The sequence below is a fragment of the Sapajus apella genome, unplaced genomic scaffold (assembly GCF_009761245.1).
Source record: "Sapajus apella isolate SASKATOON/1434 unplaced genomic scaffold, GSC_monkey_1.0 scaffold209, whole genome shotgun sequence".
Lineage (NCBI taxonomy): Eukaryota > Metazoa > Chordata > Mammalia > Primates > Cebidae > Sapajus > Sapajus apella.
This window is the reverse complement of record NW_022437149.1, coordinates 581,207-606,435: the sequence shown is the minus strand read 5'-3', so window position 1 is coordinate 606,435 and position 25,229 is coordinate 581,207. Positions and strand designations below refer to the sequence as shown.

General features: G+C 39.5%; 1 protein-coding gene across 1 annotated transcript; it reads left to right on the top strand.

Moving 5' to 3' along the window:
* Nucleotides 1-10,691: 10,691 nt before the first annotated feature.
* On the top strand, nucleotides 10,692-19,954 carry CLEC4D (C-type lectin domain family 4 member D). The gene is made up of 6 exons (XM_032270352.1): nucleotides 10,692-11,217; nucleotides 12,669-12,767; nucleotides 15,365-15,475; nucleotides 16,202-16,353; nucleotides 17,418-17,533; nucleotides 18,322-19,954. The coding sequence occupies exons 1-6, from the start codon at nucleotides 11,190-11,192 to the stop codon at nucleotides 18,467-18,469; spliced, it is 654 nt and encodes a 217-aa protein (XP_032126243.1). The 5' UTR covers nucleotides 10,692-11,189; the 3' UTR covers nucleotides 18,470-19,954.
* The last annotated feature ends 5,275 nt before the right edge of the window (nucleotides 19,955-25,229 follow it).

Genomic DNA, 25,229 nt, shown 5'->3' with positions numbered 1-25,229 from the left:
ATGTGTTGTGTTGCCTCCGAGGCCGCTGTTCTGTTCCATTGGTCTATATCTCTGTTTTGGTACCAGCACCATGCTGTTTTGACTACTGTAGCCTTGTCGTATAGTTTGAAGTCTGTTAGTGTGATGCCTCCCACTTTGTTCTTATTGCTTAGAATTGACTTGGCTATGGGGCCTCTCTTTTGGTTCCCTATGAAGTTTAAGGTGTTCCTTTTCCAGTTCTGCAAAGAAGATCATTGGTAGCTTGATGGGGATAGCACTGAATATGTAAATTACTTTGGGCAGTTTGGCCATTTTCACGATATTGATTCTTCCTAACCATGAACATGGAATGTTTCTCTATCTGTTTGTGTCCTCTCTAATTTCATTGAGCAGTGATTTGTAGTTCTCCTTGAAGAGGTCCTTTATGTTCCTTGTTAGTTGTATTCCTAGGTATTTTATTCTCTTTGTAGCAATTGCGAATGGGAGTTCATTCTTGATTTGGCCCTCTTTAAGTCTGTTATTGGTGTATAGGAACGCTTGTGATTTTTGCACATTGATTTTGTATTCTGAGACATTGCTGAAGTTGCTTATCAGTTTCAGGAGATTTTGGACTGAGATGATGGGGTCTTCTAGATATACAATCCTGTCGTCTGCAAATAGAGACAATTTGACTTCCTCCTTTCCTATTTGAATACCCTTTATTTCTTTTTCTTTCCTGATTGCTCTGGCTAGAACTTCCAATACTATATTGAATAGGAGTGGTGAGAGAGGGCATCCTTGTCTAGTGCCAGATTTCAGAGGGAATGCTTCCAGTTTTTGCCCATTAGTATGATACTGGCTGTTGGTTTGTTGTAAATAGCTTTTATTATTTTGAGATACGTTCCATCAATATCTAGTTTATTGAGGGTTTTTAGCATAAAGGGCTGTTGAATTTTGTCAAAGGCCTTCTCTGCATCAATTGAGATAATCATGTGGTTTTTGTCTTTGGTTCTGTTTATGTGGTGAATTACATTTATAGACTTGTGTATGTTGAACCCGCCTTGCATCCCTAAGATGAAGCCTACTTGATCATGGTAGATAAGCTTTTTGATGTGCTGTTGCAATCAGCTTGCCAGTATTTTATTGAAGATTTTGCATCTATGTTCATTATGGATATTGGCCTGAAGTTTTCTTTTCTTGTTGAGTCTCTGCCAGGTTTTGCTATCAGGATGATTTTGGTCTCATAAAATGATTTCAGAAGGAGTCCCTCTTTTTGGATTGTTTGGAATAGTTTCAGAAGAAATGGTACCAGCTCCTCTTTGTATGTCTGGTAGAATTCGGGTGTGAACACATCTGGACCTGGGCTTTTTTTTGGGTAGTAGGCTCTTAATTGCTGCCTCAACTTCAGACCTTGTTATTGGTCTATTCAGGGTTTCAACTTCTTCCTGGTTTAGGCTTGGGAGGAGGCAAGTGTCCAGGAATTTATCCATTTCTTCCAGGTTTACTAGTTTATGTGCATAGAGTTGTTTGTAATAATCTCTGATGATGGTTTGTATTTCTGTGGAATCTGTGGTGATATCCCCTTTCTCATTTTTTATTGCATATACTTGATTATTCTCTCTTTTCTTTTTTATTAAAGTGGCTAGTGGTCTATTTTGTTGATCTTTTTGAAAAACCAGCTCCTGGATTTATTGATTTTTTGAAGTGTTTTTTTGTCTCTATCTCCTTCAGTTCTGCTCTGATCTTAGTTATTTCTTGTCTTCTGCTAGGTTTTCAGTTTTTTTAATCTTGCTCCTCTAGCTCTTTCAATTTTGATGATAGGGTGTCGTATTTAGATCTCTCCTTTCTTCTCATGTGGGCATTTATTGCTATATATTTCCCCCTGGAGACTGCTTTAAGTGTGTCCCAGAGATTCTGGTATGTTTTGTCTTCATTCTCGTTGGTTTCAAAGAACATCTTTATTTCTGCCTTCATTTCATTGTTTCTCCAGTCAATGTGCAAGAGCTAGTTGTTCAGTTTCCATGAAGCTGTGCGGTTCTGAGTTAGTTTCTGCATTCTGAGTTCTAACTCAATTACAGTGTGGTCTGAGAGACTGTTTGTTATGATTTCCGTTCTTTTGCATTTGATGAGGAGTGATTTACTCCCAATTATGTGGTCAATTTTAGAGTACGTGTGATGTGGTGTTGAGAAGAATGTATATTCTGTGGATTTGGGGTGGAGAGTTCTGTAAATGTCTATTAGGTTTGCTTGGTCCAGGTCTGAGCTCAAGTCCTGGATATCCTTGTTAATTTTCTGTCTGGTTGATCTGCCTAATATTGAAAATGGGGTATTAAAGTCTCCCACTAATATTGTGTGGGAGTCTAAGTCTCTTTGTAAGTCATTAAGAACTTGCCTTATGTATCCAGGTGCTCCTGTATTGGGTGTGTATATATTTAGGATCATTAGCTCTTCTTGTTGCATTGATCCTTTTACCATTATATAGTGTCCTTCTTTGTCTCTTTTGATCTTTGTTGATTTAAAGTGTATTTTATCAGAGATGAGAATTGCAACTCCTGCTTTATTTTGCTCTCCATTTGCTTGGTAAATCTTCCTCTATCCCTTTATTTTTAGCTTTTGTGTATCCTTGCATGTGAGATGGGTTTCCTGGATACAGCACACCAATGGGTTTTGGCTTTTTATCCAATTTTCCAGTCCGTGTCTTTTGATTGGGGCATTTAGTCCATTTACATTTAGGGTTAATATTGTTATGCGTGAATTTGATCCTGCCATTTTGATGCTAGCTGGCTGTTTTGCCCGTTAGTTGATGCAGGTTCTTCATTGTGTTGATGCTCTTTACCATTTGGTACGTTTTTGTAGTGGCTGGTACTGGTTGTTCCTTTCCATGTGTAGAGCCTCTTTCAGGAGCTCTTGTAAAGCAGGCCTGGTAGTGATGAAATCTCTGAGTACTTGCTTGTTGGCAACGGATTTTATTTTTCCTTCGCTTATGAAGCTTAGTTTGGCTGGATATGAAATTCTGGGTTGGAAGTTCTTTTCTTTAAGAATGTTGAATATTGGCCCCCACTCTCTTCTGGCTTGTAGGGTTTCTGCTGAGAGATCTGCAGTGAGTCTGATGGGCTTCTCTTTGTGGGTACCCCCACCTTTCTCTCTGGCTGCCCTTAGCATTTTCTCCTTCATTTTAACCCTGGCAAATCTGATGATTATGTGCCTTGGGGTTGCTCTTCTTGAGGAATAACTATGTGGTGTTCTGTGTATTACGTGGAGTTGAATATTGGCCTGCCTTGCTAGGTTGGGGAAGTTTTCCTGGATAATATCCTGAAAAGTATTTTCTATCTTGGATTCATTCTCTTTGTCACATTCAGGTACGCCTATCAAACGTAGATTAGGTCTTTTCTCATAGTTCCACATTTCTTGGAGACTTTGTTCATTCCTTTTTACCCTTTTTTCTCTAATCTTGCCTTCTCATTTTATTTCATTGAGTTGATCTTTGATCTCTGATATCCTTTCTTCTGCTTGGTCAATTCAGCTCTTGAAACTTGTGCATGCTTCACGAAGTTCTCGTGTTGTGTTTTTCAGCTCCATCAATTCACTTATATTCCTGTCTAAGTTGTCTATTCTCGTTAGCATTTCGTCAAATCTTTTTTCAAGGTTCTTAGTTTCTTTGCATTGGGTTAGAACATGTTCTTTTAGCTCACAGAAGTTTCTTATTACCCACCTTCTGAAGTCTGATTCTGTCATTTCATCACACTCATTCTCCATCCAGCCTTGTTCCTTTGATCGTAAGGAGTTGTGATCCCTTGTAGGAGGAGATGTGTTCTGGTTTTGGGAGTTTTCATCCTTTTTGCACTGGTTTCTTCCTATCTTTGTGGATTTATCCACCTGTCATCTTTGAAGTTGTTGATTTTCAGATTGGGTTTCTGAGTGAACTTCCAGTTTGTGGATGATGAAGTTATTTCTGTTTCTTAGTTTTCCTTCTAACAGTCTGGCCCCTATGCTGTAGGACTGCTGAGGTCCACTCCAGTCCTTGCTTGCCTGGGGATCACCTGCAGCAGCTGCAGAATGGTAAGGGTTGCTACCAGTTTCCTCTTCTGCTATCTTTGTCCCAGTAGGATACCTGCCAAACGTCAGTCTATTCTCTCCTTTATGAGGTGACTCTTTGGCTATACGGGGGTCAGCTGCTTGAGGAGACAGTCTGTCCTTTATAGGAGCTCAAGTGCTGAGCTGTGAGCTCCATTGTTCATTCAGAGTTGCTGGGCAGGTCCATTTAGGTCTGCTGCAGTAGAACTCATAAACTCCTTTTTTTTCCCTAGGTGCTCTGTCCCAGGGAGTTAGGTCTTTATTTATGAGTTTCCATTGTGCTGCTGACTTCTTTTTTTTTTTCAGGGCTGCCCTGACCATCAAGGAGGCAGCCTCGTCACTGTCTGCCTGCAGAGGTTTTGCTGAGCTGCTGTGGACTCCGCCCAGCTGCCGTGTGATCTTCCCTGCAGTCCTGTTTATATGGGTGTAGTTAGAACTGCCTTGGCAATGGTGGCCCATTGCTGTAATGGCAGACTCTCTCTGTAATGACAGGTTGCCTTGGCAACGGCAGGCTGCCTCAGCAATGGTGGACTACATCCGTAGTGGTGGAGTGCCTTGATAATGGCAGATGCCCCTACCCCACAGAGCTGGACCATCCAGGGTTCACCTGTGCTTGCTGTGAAACTCTCAACCCAGAGCTCTTTCAATTGCTGTTTTTTGTGTGTGTTGGGGGGGTGGGACCAGCCGAGCCTGATCACCTGGCTCCCTGACTCAGAGTCTTTTTTCTTTTTTTAGTTGAAGAGTTGACTCTCTCCCAGGTGTTCCAGTCGCCTGTTGAAAAGGCACTGGGATCTGTGTGATTTCCCGTGTGGCAACTCACTGCGCCGACTGAAACAGTGGCATTGAGATTCGTCCAGCTAAAAGGGCACCTGGACCAGTGTATTTTGTATGAAGAACCGCCGCGCCAGGTCACCAGCAAAGCAGCCACGCCAGCCAAAACAGCTGCACTGGCGACCCATGGGGCTCCTCTGCCTGGGAATCTCCTGGTCTGTGGGCAATAAAAATCCATCTGGAAATGCAGCACCCACTCACCCTTTGCGCTTTCACTGGGAGCTGCAATCCTGAGCTGTTCCTAGTCGGCCATCTTCTTCTTGGAGACTTTGTTCATTCCTTTTTACCCTTTTTTCTCTCATCTTTCCTTCTTGTTTTATTTCGTTGAGTTGATCTTCGACCTCTAATATCCTTTCTTCTGCTTGGTCAATTCAGCTCTTGAAACTTGTGCATGCTTCACGAGTTCTTGTGTTGTGTTTTTCAGCTCCATCAATTCGCTTATATTCCTCTCTAAGTTGTCTATTCTCGTTAGCATTTCATCAAATCTTTTTTCAAGGTTCTTAGTTTCTTTGCATTGGGTTAGAACATGTTCTTTTATCTCACAGATGTTTCTTATTACCCACCTTCTGAAACCTGATTCTGTCAATTCATCACACTCGTTCTCCATCCAACCTTGTTCCCTTGCTGGTTAGGAGTTGTGATCTCTTGTAGGAGGAGATGTGTTCTGGTTTCGGGTGTTTTCATCCTTTTTGCGCTGGTTTCTTCCCATCTTTATGGATTTATCCACCTGTCATCTTTGAAGTTGTTGACTTTCAGATGGGGTCTCTGAGTGGACATCCAGTTTGTTGATGATGAAGTTATTTCTGTTTCTTAGTTTTCCTTCTAACAGTCTGGCCCCTCTGCTGTAGGACTGCTGAGGTCCACTCCAGGCCCTGCTTGCCTGGGGATCACCTGCAGTGGCTGCAGAACAGTAATGGTTGCTGCCAATTTCTTCTTCTGTTATCTTTGTCCCAGAAGGATACCCACCAAATAGTCTGAGCTCTCCTTTATGAGGTGACTCTTTGGATATACAGGGGTCAGGAAGCTGCCTGAGGAGACAGTCTGTCCTTTATAGGAGCTCCAGTGATGACCTGTGATCTCTGTTGTTCATTTAGAGCTGCTAGGCAGGTACGTTTAAGTCTGCTGCAGCCAAACTCACAAACCCCCCTTTTTTTTTTACCCAGATGCTCTCTCCCGGGTAGTTAGGTCTTTATTTATGAGCTTCCATTGTGCTGCTGCCTTTTTATCAGGGCTGCCCTGCCCAGTGAGGAGGCAGCCTAGTCACTGTTTGCCTGCAGAGGCTTTGCTGAGCTGCTGTGGGTTCCCCCCAGCTGCTGTGTAAACTTCCCTGCAGTCCTGTTTATATGGGTGTAGTTAGAACTGCCTCGGCAAAGCCGGCCCACCTCTGTAATGGTGGGCTGTCTCTGTCGTGGTGGGTTGCCTTGGCAACAGCGGGCTACCTCTGCAATGGCAGACTACCTCTGTAATGGTGGAGTGCCTCAGTAATGGTGAACACCCCTCTCCCACAGAGCTGGACCTTCCTGGGTTCAGCTGTGCTTACTGTGAAACTCTCAACCCAGAGTGTTTCCAATTGCTGTTTTTTGGTGGGGGTGGGACCAGCTGAGCCTGATCACCTGGCTCCCTGCCTCAGAGCCTTTTTTTTTAGTTAAACAGTAGACTCTCTCCCAGGTGTTCCAGTTGCCTGTTGAAAATGTGCTGGGATCTGTGTGATTTCCCATGCAGTGACCCACTGCACCAGCTGAAACAGCAGTGCTGAGATTCGTGGTGTTTTTTCACCTGGAAATCTCCTGGCCTGGCTCCCTGTTTCAGTCCCATTTTTAATCAGATGAATGGGTGACTCTGCCTTCTCGGAGCTCCAATCACCAGCTAAAAGGTGCCCAGAACCATTTATTTTGTATGGAGAACCACTGCCGGGGCGCCAGCAAAGCAGCCCGCCGGCCAAACCAGCCGTGCTGGTGACCTGTGGGGCTCCTCCACCTGGGAATCTCCTGGTCTGTGGGCAATAAAAATCCATCTGGAAATGCGATGTCCACCCACCCTCCACTCCCACTTTCACTGGGAACTGCAATCCTGAGCTGCTCCTAATCAGCCATCTTGGATCCTCCTCTCCCCTCTTATTTTCTTGAGCAGTGGTTTGTAGTTCTCCTTGAAGAGGTCCTTCACATCCCTTGTTAGTTGTATTCCTAGGTATTTTATTCTCTGGTAGCAATTGTGAATAGGCGTTCTCCCATGATTTGGCTCTCTATTTGTCTGTTATTGGTGTATTGGAATGCTTGTGATTTTTGCAGATTGATTTTGTATCCTGAGTCTTTGCCGAAGTTGCTTATCAACTTAAGGAGATTTTGGGCTGAGATGATGAGGTCTACTAAATATGCAATGATGTCATCTGCAAACAGGGACGATTTGATGTCCTCTCTTCCTATTTCGTTCTCTTGCCTGTGGCCCTAGCCAGCACTTCCAATATTATGTTGAATAAGAGTGGTGAGAGAGGGCATCCTTGTCTTTTGCCAGTTTTCTTTTTCTTTTTTTTCTTTTTTTTTTTTTTTTGAGACGGAGTTTCGCTCTTGCTATCCAGGCTGGAGTGCAATGGCGCGATCTCGGCTCACCACAACCTCCGCCTCCTGGGTTCAGGCAATTCTCCTGCCTCAGCCTCCTGAGTAGCTGGGACTACAGGCATGCGCCACCATGCCCAGCTAATTTTTTGTATTTTTAGTAGAGACGGGGTTTCACCATGTTGACCAGGATGGTCTTGATCTCTTGACCTCGTGATCCACCCGCCTCGGCCTCCCAAAGTGCTGGGATTACAGGTTTGAGCCACCGCGCCCGGCCTTGCCAGTTTTCTAAGGGAATGCTTTCAGTTTTTGCCCATTCAGTAAGATATTGGCTGTGAGTTTGTCATAAATAGCTCTTATTATTTTGAGATATGATCCATTGGTACCTAGTTTATTGAGAGCTTTTAGCGTAAAGCGCTGTTGAACTTTGTCTAAGGCCTTCTCTGAATCTATTGAGATAATCATGTGGTTTTTGTTTTTGGTTTTCTTCATGTGATGGATTATGTTTATAGATTTGTGTATGTTGAACCAGCCTCACATCCCTGGGATGAAGCCTACTTGACCATGGTGGGTGTGATCAAACTTTCTGATGTGCTGTTGGATTTGTTTTGCCAGTATTTTATTTAAGATTCTTGCATCACTGTTCATCACAGATATTGGCCTGAAATTTTCTTTTTTAGTTGTGTCTCTGCCAGGTTTTGGTATCACGATGATGTGGTTCTCATAAAATGAGTTAGGGAGGCTTCCCTCTTTCTGTAGTGTTTGGAATAGTTTCAGAAGGAATGGTACCAGCTCCTCTTTGTACATCTGGTAGAATTCGGCTGTGAACCTGTCTGGTCATGGACTTTTTTTGGTTGATAGGCTGTTAATTGCTGCCTCAATTTCAAACCTTGTTATTGGTCTATTCAGGAATTCAACTTCTTCCTGGTTTAGTCTTGGGAGAGTATAAGTGTCCAGAAATTTATTCATTTCTTCTAGATTTAGTGGTTTATATGCATAGCATTTGTAGTAATCTCTGATGGTTTGTTTTCTGTGGGATCGGTGGTGATATCCCCTTTATCATTTTTTATTCCATCTATTTGAATCTTCTCTCTTTTCTTTTTTATTAGTCTGGCTAACAGTCTATTTATTTTGTTGATCTTTTTAAAAAACCAGCTCCTGGATTTATTAATTTTTTGAAGGGTTTTTTTGTATCTCCATCTCCTTCAGTTCTGCTTTGATCTTAGTTATTTCTTGTCTTCTGCTAGCTTTTGAATTTGTTTGATCTTGCTCCTCTAGTTCTTTTAATCATGACATTAGAGTGCCAATTTTATATCTTTCCTTGCTTCTCTGGGGGGCATTTAGTGCTATAAATAGCTCTCTACACACTGCTTTAAATGTGTCCCAGAGATTCTGGTAAGTTGTGTCTTTTTTTTGATTGGTTTTGAAGAACATCTTTATTTCTGCCTCATTTCATTATTTATCTAGTAGTCATTCAAGAGCAGGTTGTTTAGTTCCCATGTAGTTGTGCAGTTTTGAGTGAGTTTCTTAATTCTGAGTCCTAATTTGATTGCACTGTGAGAGACTGGTTGTTATGATTTCCATTCTTTTGCATTTGCTGAGGACTGTTTTACTTCCAATTATGTGGTCAGTTTTAGAATAAATGTGATGTGGTGCTGAGAAGAATGTATATTCTGTGGATTTGGGGTGGAGAGTTCTGTAGATGTCTATTAGGTCTGCTTGGTCCAGATCTGAGTTCAAGTCCTGGATATCCTTGTTAGTTTCCTGTCTCATTGATCTGTCTAGTATTGACAGTGGGATGTTAAAATCTTCCAATATTATTGTGTGGGAGTCTAAGTCTCTTTGTAGGTCATTAAGAACTTGCTTTATGAATCTGGGTGCTCCTGTATTGGGTGCATATATGTTTAGGATAGTTAACTCTTCTAGTTGCATTGATCCTTTTACCATTATGTAATACCCTTCTTTGTCTCTTTTGATCTTGGTTGGTTTAAAGTCCATTTTGTCAGAGGCTAGGATTGCAACCCCTGCTTTTTTTTTTTTTAATCTCCATTTGCTTGGTAAATGTTTCTCCATCACTTTATTTTGAGCCTATGTGTGTCTTTGCAAGTGAGGTGGGTTTCCTGAACACAGCACACCAATGGGTCTTGACTTTTTTTTTTTTTAATCCAATTTGCCATCCTGTGTCTTTTGTCTTTGGTCTTTGAAGCTAGTGACTTTTGGATGGAGTTTCTGAGTAGACATCTTTTCTGTTGATGTTGAAGCTATTTCTTTCTGTTTGTTAATTTTCTTTCTAACAGTTAGACCCCTCTGCTGCAGGTCTGCTGGAATTTGCTGGAGGTCCACGCCTGCTTTCCTGGGAATCACCTGCGGGGGCTGCAGGACAGCAAATGTTGCTGCCCGTTTCTTCTTCTGGTAGCTGTGTCCCAAAAAGGGAACCTACCAGTTGTCAGCCAGAGCTATTCTGTATGACGTGTCTCCCAGTTAGGATACACGGGGTGGGGAGGGGGTCAGGGAGCCGCTTGAGGAGGCAGCCTGTCCCTTAACGGAGCTCAAGCACAGTGCTGGGGGATCCTTGCTCCTTTCAGGGCTGCCATGCAGGGATGTTTAAGTCTGCTGAAGCAGAATTCATAACCGCCCCTTTTCCCAGATTCTCTGTCCCAGGAAAGTGGGGGCTTTTAAAGTCCCTGATGGACTGCTGTCTTTTTTTTTTCTGGGATGCCCTGCCCAGCAAGAAGGGAATCTACTTGATGGTCTGCCTGCAGAGGCCACCCCCCAGCTGCTGTGTAAACTTCCCAGCAGCTTTGTTTACGCAGGCAATGTTGAAACCGCTTACTGGGCTCTGCCCAGCTGCCGTGTAAACTTCCCAGTGGCTTTGTTTACACAGGCAATGTTGAAACCCCTTAGGGAGCCTCAGTAATGGTGGTCGCCCCTCCTCCCACCAAGCTCTAACTTCTCAGGTTGAGCTCAGACTGTTGTGCTTGTTGTAAGAATTTTAAGTCAGTGGATTTTAGTTTACCGGTCTCAGTCCCCTTTTTCAGGGGAATGGGTGGTTCTGTCTCAAGTGGCATTCCAGGTGCCACTTGACTAAAACTGCCACCCAGTTTTGTGCTGGAAACCCAGGCGCTGGCGTTGTAGGCGCCAGATGGAGTCTCCTGGTCTGTGGGTTGTGTAAACCATGGGAAAATTTAGTATATGAACCAGTGTCCAGAAAAGTCCGGGCTGTTCCCACTGCCTAACCAGTCCCAATGAGATGAACCTGGTAGCTCTATTGGAAATGTGGAGATCACTCATCTTCTGGTGCGCTCTTGCTGGGAGCTGCAGACTGGAGCTGTTCCTATTCAGCTGTTTTAGCTTTTTATTGGGGCACGACAATTGTTTCTTTTAAGGCATTGCTAAATTTTTTGTCTAAATGAAAGAAAAGAAACAAATTGAAAATTCCACATTACACACTGATCTGGTGATCTCAACATGCTCATGGGTTTCTTCTAATGATTGTACTGTTTTGGGGCATTGCTTTCTCAATTTCCTTTTTGTCTTTTTTACCTCATCTCTCGGAATAAATCAAAGGAAACCCCAGTCTTTCAAAAAGACTTCTTCTTTTGAGTTAACTTTCTTATATTGAGAACCTTCTAATCTCACTAGAATATGTAACATTGGTGTTCACTCTCAAGTATTTCTGAATATATTCCTCTATTCACAGGAGTATACTCTGGGGAAAAAATAGAGCAAGTCCTTGCCCTCCTGACCATTGAACAACAAGAGACTAATTATACAATGGGGCTAGAAAAACCCCAGAGTAAACGTGAGTACTTTCTTTCCTTTCAATTTCAAAGATGGAATTACAACTAAATTTAAAAGATATGAATTGATGGTAGTTTTAAAGACTGATGATGATGATGGGGAGGAGGAGGTGGAAGGAAATAAAAGTGATGTTGGTGAAGAGGAAGGACATGCAGTGAAATAACAGAAACTTCTTTGTGCAATGTAGATTGGACCAAGAGTGGAGATAAAATATATAAAAGAGAAATGGGAGGGAAAGAAAGAGGGTAACATGAGAAGATTCTTTTAAAGGCAAAAGGGAAAAGGAAGATGTAGGAAACACACATATGCTTATCGTGTATGAGAGGCTCTGATTGTCCCATTTTATGTCTGTCTTAAGTGACACAGGTGGCTTTGTATTGTGATAACACTAAATAATATTTTTGATAAATATACAGAACAAATGCAGAAATGTATAAATTAAAATTAAATTTTAACTTTATCTCATCACCCTCCCATGGCAGACTTCATTAGGATCACACTTTACAAAGGTCCTAAAACTACCTTTTTAGGTAACAATATTTCTTGGAGATTTCTTGCATCAATATATACTGATTACATGCTTATTTAATTACTATATAGAATGTCATTGTGTGAAGTGACCATAATTTAGAATTTCCACTACTGATGAGACAAATGCAAATATTAGATTCCAGTATGTTTTTTCTATTTTGAAAAGTACTGCCATGAATATCTTTTAACATAAATAAGTTCGATTATTTCTATAGGATAGATACCTATAATTGAAATTATTGTGGCAAATGTAATGCCTTTCAAAATGGATAAATGCTGCTAACTTGATCCTTCTAAAAGGCATTCCTAATTTTAGAGTCCAGGCAGCAGCATTTATTTTCTCACCAAGCATGCTGATTTCCCCTCAGCCTTGCCAACGCTGCATGTATTTAATTTACTTAAAAAATCTGATATGTGAAAAGTTATACCACAATCTTTTAGTTTACAGTTCCCTGATTGGGCATATTTTTGTTTGATTAGTATCTATTTATAACTTCAGCAAATTAAAATTTCAGCAAATTTCCTGCTCAAAGTTTTGCTTAGTTTTCTAGTTGATTCTGAAATTCTTTATAGTCTGGATATTAATACTATGACAAGACTTTTCTTTCACGTGTTCCTTATCTTTAATATTGTTTGTGTTATATAGAAGTTTTAATTTTTATGTACCCAAATGATCAATTTTAATGGCTTTTGGATTTTGTATCTTACTTATAAAATTCTTTTTATTCCAAAATTACCAAAAACCTTATGTTTTTCTTTCCTATTTATTCAATAAGCTCTAAAATCGATTTATTTGGAGAAAATATTTACGCTTTTTCCAGATCTAAAATATGTTGTTTGCTTTCATTTTTAGATTGCTCCTTGGTAGAATTAGCTTCCCTAGCTTGTCTTTGAGAGGAGGTTAATCTCTATTTTTTTTAGTCCTAATGGAAGGAGGCATGCATTTCCAGCTGATTCCTTGGGTTGTTGCTATAGTTTTCATCTTACTTCTCGGTTCCTGTTTCATTGCCAGTTGTTTGGGTAAGTTATTAGCCAAAGTAGAACATTTCTTGAATATTTTTTCCAAACATCTTTTCTGAAGTTGCTCTAAGCCTTTTGCTATCTTGATTTTTCTTAACATAGCTGTCTTCAGAGTCTTGTGTTCAATATTCAGAGCTACATTGTTTACCTTCTGTCTTTTGATGGTGCTACCTTGTGATAGAGAATGACAGATGGAATTTAAATCATTTTCTGTACATGTAAAAGGTGGTTACTATAGTGAATTTCTGCCCATTTTGGACTGGGATTACAAAGGGACATATCATATGAGTAAAGAGTAAGCAGCAGAAAAATAACTTTCAGATAGACTGGCTTTGAAAAGAGCAGTGTTGGAAGAGTTGTTCTCTCTCTCTTTTTCTCTTTCTTTCTTTTTTTTTTTTGAGACGGAGTTTCACTCATGTTACCCAGGCTGGAGTGCAATGGCGCGATCTCGGCTCACCGCAACCTCCGCCTCCTGGGTTCAGGCAATTCTCCTGCCTCAGCCTCCTGAGTAGCTGGGATTACAGGCATGCACCATCATGCCCAGCTAATTTTTTGTATTTTTAGTAGAGACGGGGTTTCACCATGTTGGCCAGGATGGTCTCGATCTCTTGACCTCGTGATCCACCCGCCTCGGCCTCCCAAAGTGCTGGGATTACAGGAGTGAGCCACCGCGCCCGGCCTCTTTTTCTCTTTCTTTACCTCTCTCTCTTTCTTTTTTTCCTTTCTTTTGACCTCTTTATTGATATAAAATTGACATATAAAAACCTGCACATATTTAATGTATACATCTCAATTTGGGAGATAAGTATACAGCCTTGAAACCATCACCATCATTAAAACCATTGGAAGACATTCTTTCTGATATCGCAAATAATTATAATTAAAGTAATATGGTATAGGTGCAAGGCAAGTAGGCTAGAGGAAAATAAAGGAGAGCTTGGTTACAGATCCTGCATGTATATAAGACTCTTCATATAGAACAAAAGACAGTATCTCGGAGTTATGGGAAAAGAACAGTTTTATTTAATTAATGTTGCAGAGCCCATTGATTATTTATATTTAAAAGATGAAGTTGGTCTCCTGCATCATACTATATACAAAAACAAATCTAGAGTGGATTATTGTGCAAAATGTGAAAAGTAAATCAATAAAGATTTAAGAAGATAAATGGAGAATTTCCTCATGACCTTAAGGCAGAGAACAATTTCTTAAACAAGTCACAAAATGCACTAGAAAATAAACATTGGCAAATTATACTACATTAAAATGAGTTACTGTACAACAAAACATATTACTAACAGTGAAAATAAGCCATAGGAGAAGATACTTGTAATGTATATTATTAGTAAATAATTCACATGCAGATTATATAAAATTTTTTTCAAACCAATAGGAAAAATATTTACAATAAAAACAGTGGGCAAAGTCTTAAATAGGTACTAAAAAAAGAGAAAATGAAATGTCTAATAAACACACAAAAGTGCCAGGCTCATTAATTATCAGGGAAATGCAAATGCAACTCACAATAAGATACCTTTGCACACATAACAGGATGGCAACAATTAAAAAGTCCGGCACTACCAAATATTGATGATGCTGTGGAGCAAATGGACCTCTAATGAATTGCTTCTGGTGGAGTTTAAGTATTACAACCAATTTGGAAAAGTTGGCCACTATCATAGTTTACAATATTCATACCCTATTGCCTGCAGCTCCACTCCTACATATATGACCTACAGAAATGCATGCTTCTGTGCTCCACGATGCATGGCCAAAAATGCTCAGAAGAGCATAATTCACAGTAGCCAAACACTGGAAACCATGCAAACATCTAATAGGAGTAGAATAGATAAATATATTTCATTTCATGAAGACACTAGTTCACTTACGGCAATGAAAATAGATGAATTATAGCCGGCAGGTAACAAAATAGATAAATTTCAGAAACATTGCTAAACAAAAGGCAGAATCAGAATATATACTGTATGATTGCCATTCAAAAACAGGCAGATGTGATCTATAGGGGACATGTTAGTAAGTGATGAAATTGTGAAGCAGAGCACAGTGGTTACCTTTAAAGGAGAGGGAGTGAGTTGTATTTGAGATGCAAAGGCTACCTGGGGTTTTGGCAGTATTCTGTTTCTTGAGCTGAGCTTAGTTTTCTTGAGGTTAGTTGTTACCTGGAGTGTTCACCTTACAATAATTTGCTAAACTGTTTTCCACTTTTTTACATTTGTTTATATTTCAAGGTGAAAGTATTTTAGAAATGCATAAGGCTCATACAACCCAGTGCTCACCAAAAGCCTCTACTCAACACACATTTTGATAGAAAAACATGCTTACAAGCATGTGCACATAAAAGTTTGCAAAACTCCTATAAAGCACAAAATAGACAATATAATAATAAAAATATTAATTTTCAACAATTACTTTCAACCAATTCACCCAGAGCTGAAGCAAACAAGCTGCATAGAAAGAAAAGAGAATATGAGGGCCTTAACTATTAGGATATGAGAAAGGTTAGGGAGGTCAGCCCCTATTTCCCTAATTAGTGCTTATATAGAAAATGGAAACTAACTTGCTTTTATCCTTGACAGTGACTCATCACAACTTTTCACGCTGTAAGAGAGGCACAGGAGTGAACAAGTTAGAGCACCATGCAAAGCTCACTTGCATCAAAGAGAAATCAGAACTGAAAAGTGCTGAAGGTAGACAGCATAAGAAAATTTCTCTTTTAATTTCCATTTTCATTGAAATTCATAATTTGACTTAAGGAATGTCAATAGTGAACCAGGAAGGATTAAAATAGCATAAGACGAGAATCTGGCATAGGAGTACCTAACAATACATTAAGATAGAATTATTTCTCATTACTGTAATCAGTTAATAACTGGAGAATATGGCTTAACAGATCGATGGGTTCTTTTTGACATCCAAAATGTAACAAATTGAATTTTTCCTTGATTCAGATATATCATAAAGACAGGTTCCTCCTAGAATATATAGCTTTGCGGACATGTCTTTATTTCTTTTATTATTGTAGAATTTGTCATCTCATTTGGGAGAATGGAAGAGTGCTTGAGTTTTAGTAGGTTCTTTACCCCCCTTTAGGTAAAATATCCTGCAAAAGCTTTGTCATGGAAACACTTTCAATATGAAAGTCAACGGATGTAGGAACATTGAATAATATTTATGCTTTATAAGATAATGTTTTATAATTTTCTTATAGTCATTACGTGGTTTCCAATACTTACGTTTAGAAGATATTTAGGAATGCAATTTTTAGGATCTTTTGGCAGGACAGAATAATTTTGGTAATCTTGATATTATTCTCAGAAACATAAATTGAGTATTAGGTAGTGGAATAGTTAACGCAACCTGTTACAGATGAAATGCTCTTTCGTTACCAATTTCCATTTTAATTTTCACCTGAGGGAGCACCTGGAACTGTTGTCCTGTTGACTGGAGAGCCTTCCAGTCCAACTGCTATTTTCCTCTTACTGACAACAAGACGTGGGCTGAGAGTGAAAGGAACTGTTCAGGGATGAGGGCCCATCTGATGACCATCAGCACGGAAGCTGAGCAGGTGTGTTGGGAGGATCACATCAGTTTCTCTGCTGGTTTGAATCTCTTTGTGAAAAAAGAGGAATTTCTCTGTCTTGCAATGCCTCTGTCTGTTTTCATCTGCTCCATTTGCCTAGAAAGCCCTTTCTTCCTCTTCAATTTTTTGTCTTATGGCCAACTTCTTTTGGCCTTTCTATATTAGATTCATATGTTATCTGCTCCGGAAAGCTACCCTAACTACCTTCTGCATTCTACCCCTCCCTTTTCTAAGTAGGCGGTACTTCTGTGGGACTTTGTGCACAATGAGATCATGGCATTTACTCCACTCCACTACAACTGTGTTTACTGCTCCATCTCTTTCGGTGACTCCTCCTACGTGGAGAGCTGGGACCATGCTCTACGCACCTTTGCATTTCCAACGTCCTGTGCAGTGTGAAGCACACTGGATAGGTCTTGATAAGTGTTTGGTTAGTAGGTGAATAAATGAATGGCTAATCAGGACTGAACTAGCTTCTTAGGATAAAGTATAGGAAAAATAGTTCAAATATATGGATCTAACAATAAGTAAAGAAATATTAGGGTAAATTCTTTAAAGGCTGAAATTGATTTCCTCATATAATATGTTTCCACTTATGTACCATGACTCAGATCCTAAGTTTTTCTTGATGAATAGTGTCCTCAAGGAGTTTGTCTCCATAGCTTTACAATCCATAGGTTCAGTGATTCTGAATAAAGTGGAATTTAATGAAATATGCACACCATTAAAGAAGGTGATATTACAAACAAAACCTCCTTACAATTCTAATCCTATTAAGCATTGTGCTGAAAGGGTTGTAAGTACGACCTCACTTAATCTTCATAGTAACTCTGTGAAGTATTTGGAGGTGTCCCTTCTGAAGATGAAAGCACTGGGGATTTGGTGAGACTGAAGCACTTAAATTACAAGCAGGATTTGAAAACAGATCTACCTGATGCCAGAGCTTTTGTGCTTAACCAGTAAACTAGTTGACATCTTTCCTCTTTTTCCAACATAATAGCCATCACCAGACTCATGCAAATATATTAAAATTTCTGTTTTTTATGCAGAACTTTACTATTCAATTTTTGGATAGACGGTTTTCCTATTTCCTTGGACTTAGAAATGAGAACGCTGAAGGACAGTGGCGCTGGGTGGACCAGATGCCATTTAACCCACGCATAGTGTGAGTATATCGAGTGGGTCTAAGGGGATTTATGAGCAAAGGTTAGAAGATGGTAGCAAGAAACATCCATTTTGAAGTGGAATACATTGATATAAAAATGTTAGGAGAAAGCACTGTAGATTGAGTAATCTCCATATGCTATGTCCCAGTTCCAGAATGGTTCTGTGATTTCCATGAAATTATCAGTATTCTTATTTATACAATGTCAATAATGAAAGAATGAATAGCGTGGAAGTGATATAAAAATTGTTTTAGGCTTGACATTTAAATAAACAATATAAGCAATAAAGATTGTCTTTGAATTAGAATTAAAATCTTCTCAGTTTTATTTTCTTGAAGCCAATATTGCTTAGTAAAAATATAATGCAAAACCACATGTGCAATTTAAAATTTTTGGTAGCCACATTGAGAAAGTAAAAAGAAGCAAGTGAAATGTATTTTATTAATGTATTAATGATGTATGTAACCCAGTATATCCAAATCTTACCATTTCAACATGTGATCGATATAAAATTATTACTGAGATGTTTGACATTCTTCATTGGTACTAACTCTTCAAAATACAGTGTGCACTTAAGACTTAAAGCACATTTCAATTCAGAGAAGCAACATTTCAAGTGCTCAGTAGCTACAAGTGTCTAGTGACTATAGTATTAGTGCAGGTCTAAACTGTTCACTAGGGACATTTCTCTGAATTGTCTCCTAATATATCTATATCTAATCTACATCTATAGTCTACATCATCTATATATACCTATATATCTCTATCTATGTTGTTTTTCTTTCAGATTCTGGCATGAGAACGAACCCAACAACAATCAGGGAGAAAACTGTGTTGTTCTTGTTTATAACCAAGATAAATGGGCCTGGAATGATGTTCCTTGTAACTTTGAAGCAAGTAGGATTTGTAAAATACCTGGAATGACCCTCAACTAGAAACCCACAAAGTGCTGCTTGTGATGGAGAGAGAAAAGAACCAATTAGAACAGGGCAGAATGTACATGCATCATTGGAACACAGAAAACATGCTGGGTTATAGAGCATTTTTAGTCATGATGGTCTTTTTAATTTTGTTTGATTGATTCAAGATTGTGTGTGTGTGTGTGTGTGTAGATAACGTGGTTTTTGTATGGTGTTTGATAGAAGGAATAATCTTTCTTTGCTTTCTTAGGAGTATTTCAAGGTGTTTACTCTTCAACTGGTGTGCACTGAATGCATATTTAGAAGAATGGCTTGAATAATGCAATCTCCTTGTCATTTCCCCCCACTCAGATTCTTAGCTCTTAAAATTCAAAGGTGGGATATTCTAACTGGTAGTGGTGCATCATTTTTAACACAAATATTACAGGTACTTTAAAGATTTTTAAACCACATTTTTTAATGCTTCATTTTCAGACTTTTTAATACCAGTCATTACGTTTGCATTCTATAAGCAAAATTTTTCCAGAACAGCGTGGAATAGTTCTGAATTATGATATTGTACAGATAGATAAAAGTCCAAATGCCTTTTAAAAAGTTTACTTCTTACTCCACCCAACATGTCTTTGCAAAGCAGGAATTCTTTGTAAGACACCTTAAACAAAGTCCTTCAATTCTATAGCAGAGGAAATAAAATCCCTTGGAAGCCAAAGGGCTCACCTTCACATTGCTATTTCATGACAGACCCAGCTGTGTTTCATTAGAGATAAAATGTATTCCCTTTGGTATCACAGGAAGTTACTGGGAATGACTTGGCCTCATTACTTAGCTAACGACTGGATACAATTTCTTAATTATTTGAAGTAACAGTGTATTCAGGTTTGCATTTTTAATTTGAATAGAAAATCATGTTTTCAACCAATTTATTCAAATTTTTAATGTTTCTTTAGAGCTGTATAATTATAGTTTAAACTAGCAAGGAAGTCATTGTTCTGACAGCCAGAAATTATGCTTTTCTGATGCACGTAGTATTAATTGTGAAGGGCAGTCACATCCAACTTTAATAAAATATGGCGGTCTTTCTTAAAATTCTCAATTTGTTAATTTTTCCTGGATCTAAGCTGGAAAATTCCAAGGAATGGATTTTTAACCTAACTTTCCTACTACTACTTTTAAAAATAGTATTTATTTTGTAAATTAGTTGTTGATTTTTTGGGTTTGAAATGTTGGTGTTTGATTATGTGTGGTGGTGTGTGTGTGTGTGTGTAGCTGTGTTCAAAGCTGATACTTTTAGCTGAAATGGTGCTGAATAACTTTGATTGTGTTTGCCATATTCACTAAATTACCTAGCATGAAACCTACAAAACTTGTTGAAGTAACTTTATGTAAATGCTAATGGGCTTTGTATAGTTAATATTATCCATTTTTAGTTTGTAGAAAACTATGTATAGGTAGCGATTCAGTTGTCAATAAAATGTGATCTCCTTGTGATTTTATTCATCTGTGCCTGTATCTGTGACCTATTTCTCCCAATGCTGATCGCCTTTTATTACCTCTGTGGCTACCACTATAGACCAACCTACCACTTTGCTCACCTACATTATTGCAATGACTTTGGATTGGTCTCCCTGTTTCCACCCTGCTATGGTTTGAATGGCCCCTCCAAAACTCATATTGAAACATAATCCCAAATGTGGCAGTATTGAAAGGTGGGGCTTTTCTTTTTTTCTAAAGTAACAATTTTCTTTATTTCTTCTAAAACAAGAACAAAAATGGGAAACATGCAGAACGTGCAGGTTTGTTACATAGGTATATGTGTGCCATGGTGGTTTGCTGCCATCTTCTAAGTCCCCTCCCGTCGCCCCCAACCCCACCACAGGCCCTGGTGTGTGTGTTCCCCTCTCTGTGTCCATGTTTTCTCAATGTTCAACTCCCACTAATGAGTGAGAACATGTGGTATTTGGTTTTCTGGTCTTGTGTTAGTTTGCTGAGGAGAATGGCTTCCAGTTTCATCCATGGACCTGCAAAGCTCATGATCTCATGCCTTTTTATGGCTGCATAGTACTCCGTGGTGTATATGTACCACATTTTCTTTATCTAGTCTATCATCGATGGGCATTTGGGTGGGTTCCATATCTTTGCTATTGTGAACAGTGCTGCAGTAAACATTTGTGTGCATGTGTCTTTATGTTGATTTATATACCTTTGGGTAGATACCCAGTAATGGGATTGCTAGGTCAAGTGATATTTCTCATCCTAGATTCTTGAGGAATCGCCACACTGTCTTCCACCATGGTTGAACTAATTTACACTCCCACCAACAGTGTAAACGAGTTCCTGTTCTCCATAGCCTCTCCAGCATCTGTTGTTCCCTGACTGTTCTTTTTTTTTACTTTCTTTCTTTTTTATTGTACTTTGGGCTCTGGAGTACACGTGCGCATCATGCATCCTGCAGGATTGTTGCATAGGTACATGCCATGGTTGTTTGCTGTCTCCATACCCCCCCACCCCGCCATCGCCTACGTCAGGCATTTCTCCCAGTATTATCCCTCCCTATCCTCCCCGCCCCTCCCTGCTATCTCTCCCCTCCCCTCCACCCCCCACCTAGCCCAGCGGGTGTTGTTCCCCTCCCTGTGCCCAAGTGTTCTCATTGTTCATCACCCACCTATGAATGAAAACATGCAGTATTTGGTTTTCTGTTCTTGTGTCAGTTTGCTGAGAATGATGGTTTCTAGATTCATCCACGTCTCTACAAAGGACAAGAAGTTGTTTTTTATGGCTGCATAGTATTCCATGGTGTATATGTGCCACATTTTCTTTGTCCAGTCTATCATTGGTGGGCATTTGGGTTGGTTCCAGGTCTTTGATATCATAAACAGTTCCACAACAAACATATGTGTGCATGTGTCTTTATAATAGAACAATTTCTAGTCCTTTGGATATATACCCAGTAATGGGATTGCTGGATCAAATGGAATTTCTATTTCTAGATCCTTGAGGAATCACCACACTGCCTTCCACAATGGTTGAACTAATTTACCCTCCCATCAACAGTGCATCAGTGTTCCTTTTTCTTCACATCCTCTCCAGCATCTGTTGTCTCCAGATTTTTAAATGATCGCTATTCTAACTGGCATGAGATGGTATTTCATTGTGGTTTTGATTTGCGTTTCTCTGATGACCAGTGATGATGAACATTTTTTCATATGTTTGTTGGCCTCATAAATGTCTTCTTTTGTAAAGCATCTGTTCATATCCTCTGCCCACTTTTGAAAGGGTTTGTTTGTTTTTTTCTTGTAAATCTGCTTTAGTTCTTTGTAGATTCTGGATATTCAGCCTTTGTCAGATGGGTAGACTGCGAAGTGTTTTTTCCCATTTTGTTGGTTGCTGGTTCACTCTAATGATTGTTTCTTTTGATGTGCAGAAACTCTTAAGTTTAATTAGGTCCCATTTGTCTATTTTGGCTTTTGCTGTCATTGCTTTTGGTGTTTTAGTCATGAAGTCCTTGCCTATGCCTATGTCGCCTCTCTTGTTCTTTCAGTTGTGATGTTAGAGTGCCAGTTTGGGCTCTTTGCAGCTTTCTGATGTGGGCAGTTAGTGCTATAAATTTCCCTCTTAACACTGCTTTAGCTGTGTCCCAGAGATTCTGGTACATTTTCTCTTTGTTCTCAGTGGTTTCAAAGAACTTTCTGATTTCTGCCTTAATTTCACTATTTTCCCAGAAGCCATTCAGGAGCAGGTTGTTCAATTTCCATGAAATTGTGCAGTTTTGAGTGAGTTTCTTAATCCTGAGTTCTAATTTAATTGCACTGTGGTCTGAGAGACTGTTATGATTTCAGTTCTTTCGCATTTGCTGAGGAGTGTTTTACTTCCAATTATTTGGCCAATTTTAGGATAAGTGCCATGTGACACTGAGCAGAATGCATATTCTGTTGATTTGGGGTAGAGAGTTCTATAGACGTCTACTGGGTCCACTTGATCCTGAGCTGAGTTCAAGTACTGGATATCCTTTTTAATTTTCTGTCATATTGATCTGTTTAATACCGACAGTGGGCTGTTAAAGTCTCCCACTATTATCGTGTGGGAGTCTAAGTCTCTTTGTAGGTCTCTAAGAACTTGTTTTATGAATCTGGGGGCTCCTGTATTGAGTGCATATATGTATTTAGAATAGTTATCTCTTGTTTAATGGTTCCCTTTATGATTATGTAAAGCTTTTCTTTGTCTTTTTTGACCTTTGTTGGTTTAAGGTCCATTTTGTCAGAGACTAAGATTGCAAACCCAGTTTTTTTTGCTTTTCATTTTCTTGGAAAATTTTCCTCCATCTCTTTATTTTGAGCCTGTGTGTTTTTCCTTCATTTTGACCTTGGAGAATATGGTGATTATGTGTCTTGGGGTTGATTTTCTTGTGGAGTATCTTAATGGTGTTCTCTGTATTTCCTGAATTTGAATGTTGGCTTGTCTTGCTAGGTTGGGGAAGTTTTCCTGGATAATATTCAGATGTGTGTTTTCTGGCTTGTTCCCATTCTCCCCATCTCCTTCTGGTAATCCAATCAATTGTAGGTTTGGTCTTTTTATGAAGTCCCATATTTCTTGGAGGCTTTATTTCTTTTCATTCTTTTTTCTCTATTCTTGTCTGCATGTCTTATTTCAGAAAGGTGGTCTTCAAACCACCTTACTGAAATATCCTTTCTTCCACTTGGTCTATCTAGCTCTTGATACTTTATGCTTCACTAAGTTTTCACGCTTTTTCAGCTCCATCAGGTCGTTTATCTTCCTCTCTAAACTAGTTATTCTAATTAGCAATTCCTCTAATTGTTTATCAAGGTTCTTAGCTTCTTTCCATTGGATTAGAGCATGCTCTTTTAGCTTATTGTAGTTTTTTGTTACCCATCTTCTGAAGCCTTCTTCTGTCAATTCATCCATCTGATCCTCCGTCCAGTTCTGCACTGTTGATGGAGAGATGTTGCAATCATTTGGAGGAGAAGAGGCACTCTGGCCTTTTGGGTTTTCAGCATATTTTCATTGATTCTTTTTCATCTTTGTGAGTTTGTCTAGTTTCAGTCTTTGAGACTGCTGACACTTGAATGGGGTTTTTGTAGGACTCTTTTTGTTGTTGATGATGCTGTTGTTGTCACTTTCTGCTTGTTTGTTTTTCTTTCAATAGGTTCCTCTTCTGTAGGGCTGCTGCGATTTGCTGGGGATTCACTTCAGGCCCTATTCATCTGATTCACTTCCGTGCCTGGAGATGTCACTCAAGGAGGCTGGAGAGCAGCAAAGATGGGTGCCTGCTCCTTCTTCTGGGACCTCTGACCTCGAAGAGCACCAACCTGTGCCAGCAGGATTGCTTCTATATAGGGTGATTGACAATACCCGTTGGAGGGTCTCTCCCATTTGGGTGGCACAGGAAGCAGGACTTGATTAATGAAGCACCTTGTCCCTTGGTGAAGGTTGTGTTTTGCTGGGGGGAAACCCATTCATCTGGGCTGCCCAGATTCCCTGTCAGGGACTTATATATATATATGTATATATGTATGTATATATAGTACATACATATATATGTGTATATATATACACATATATATGTATGTACTATATATAATAAACATATACATAAGTACACATATAGTATAACCATTTATGGAAATGTAAATAAGAAATTCATAATCATAGTTACTCTAAGAGGCATTTCAGTAACTGGAGTTCAGGGTAGGAAATTTATTTATCTTATGCTTTTACTAATTTTTTTACCATTTGCCTTTTTAACACACATATATTACCGTTTCAAAGATAAAAAAGCCATCAGAAATTTTTAAGAATTTTAAGCTTCTAGGACTACCATAATATACTAAAATAATTAGAACCGATTTTTATGAAATTGCTGTCTTTCCCTTGAAGAGATTGTGATGAAGTGCCATGAGAGTTCAGAATAGACTGAAACAGGCTGTGGATATGTATTAGTTTATTTTCTATTGCTTATAACAGGATATCTGAGACTGGTAATTTATAAAGAAAAGGGGCCAGGTGCAGTGGCTCATGCCTGTAATCTCAGTACTTTGGGAGGTCGAGGTGGGCAGATCATGAGGTCGGGAGTTCAAGACCATCCTGACCAACATGATGAAACCCTGTCTCTACTAAAAATACAAAAAAATTACCCAGCATGGTGGCACGCACCTGTAATCCCAGCTATTCAGGAGGCTGAGGCAGGAGAATCGCTTGAACCAAGGGGGCAGAGGTTGCAGTGAGCCAAGATTGCATCACTGCACTCCAGCCTGGGCAACATAATGAGACTCCGTCTGAAAAAAAAAGAAAGAAAGAAATTTATTTCTCATAATTATGGAGGCTGAGAAGTTCAAGGTCACAAAACCGTATCTGGTGAGGGCCTTCTTGCTGGTAGGGACTCTCTGTAAAGAGTCTGGAGGTGGTACAGGATATCACACGGTGAGGGTGCTGCCCATACTAACTGCTAGCTCAGGTCTCTCTTCCTCTTTTTATAATGCCACCAGTTCTCTGCCTATGATAGCCCATTAATACATCAACCCATTAATCCACTATTTTATGACTAGGAGTTAATTTATTCATGAAGATAGAACCCTCATGATCCAAACACCTCTTAAAGGTCCCATCTTTCAGGCGGGGCCAAGATGGCCAATTAGAAGCAGTGGTGTTCAGAGGCTCCCATGGAAAAAAAAAAATTAAAAATGAGTGACTCCTTCACCAGCAACCAAAGTATCCTGCTGTCTCATCATAATTGACTGGAAGTCTGGTGTGACCCATGCAG

What these genes read in the sequence shown, in the direction of transcription:
- CLEC4D (XM_032270352.1), top strand. Translation starts at nt 11,190, where the DNA reads ATGGGGCTAGAAAAACCCCAGAGTAAAC. An exon ending in AGAACTGAAAAGTGCTGAAG is followed by an intron (nt 15,476 to 16,201) that starts GTAGACAGCATA and finishes TTTTCACCTGAG; the next exon opens with GGAGCACCTGGAACTGTTGT. An exon ending in TCAGCACGGAAGCTGAGCAG is followed by an intron (nt 16,354 to 17,417) that starts GTGTGTTGGGAG and finishes TTTTTTATGCAG; the next exon opens with AACTTTACTATTCAATTTTT.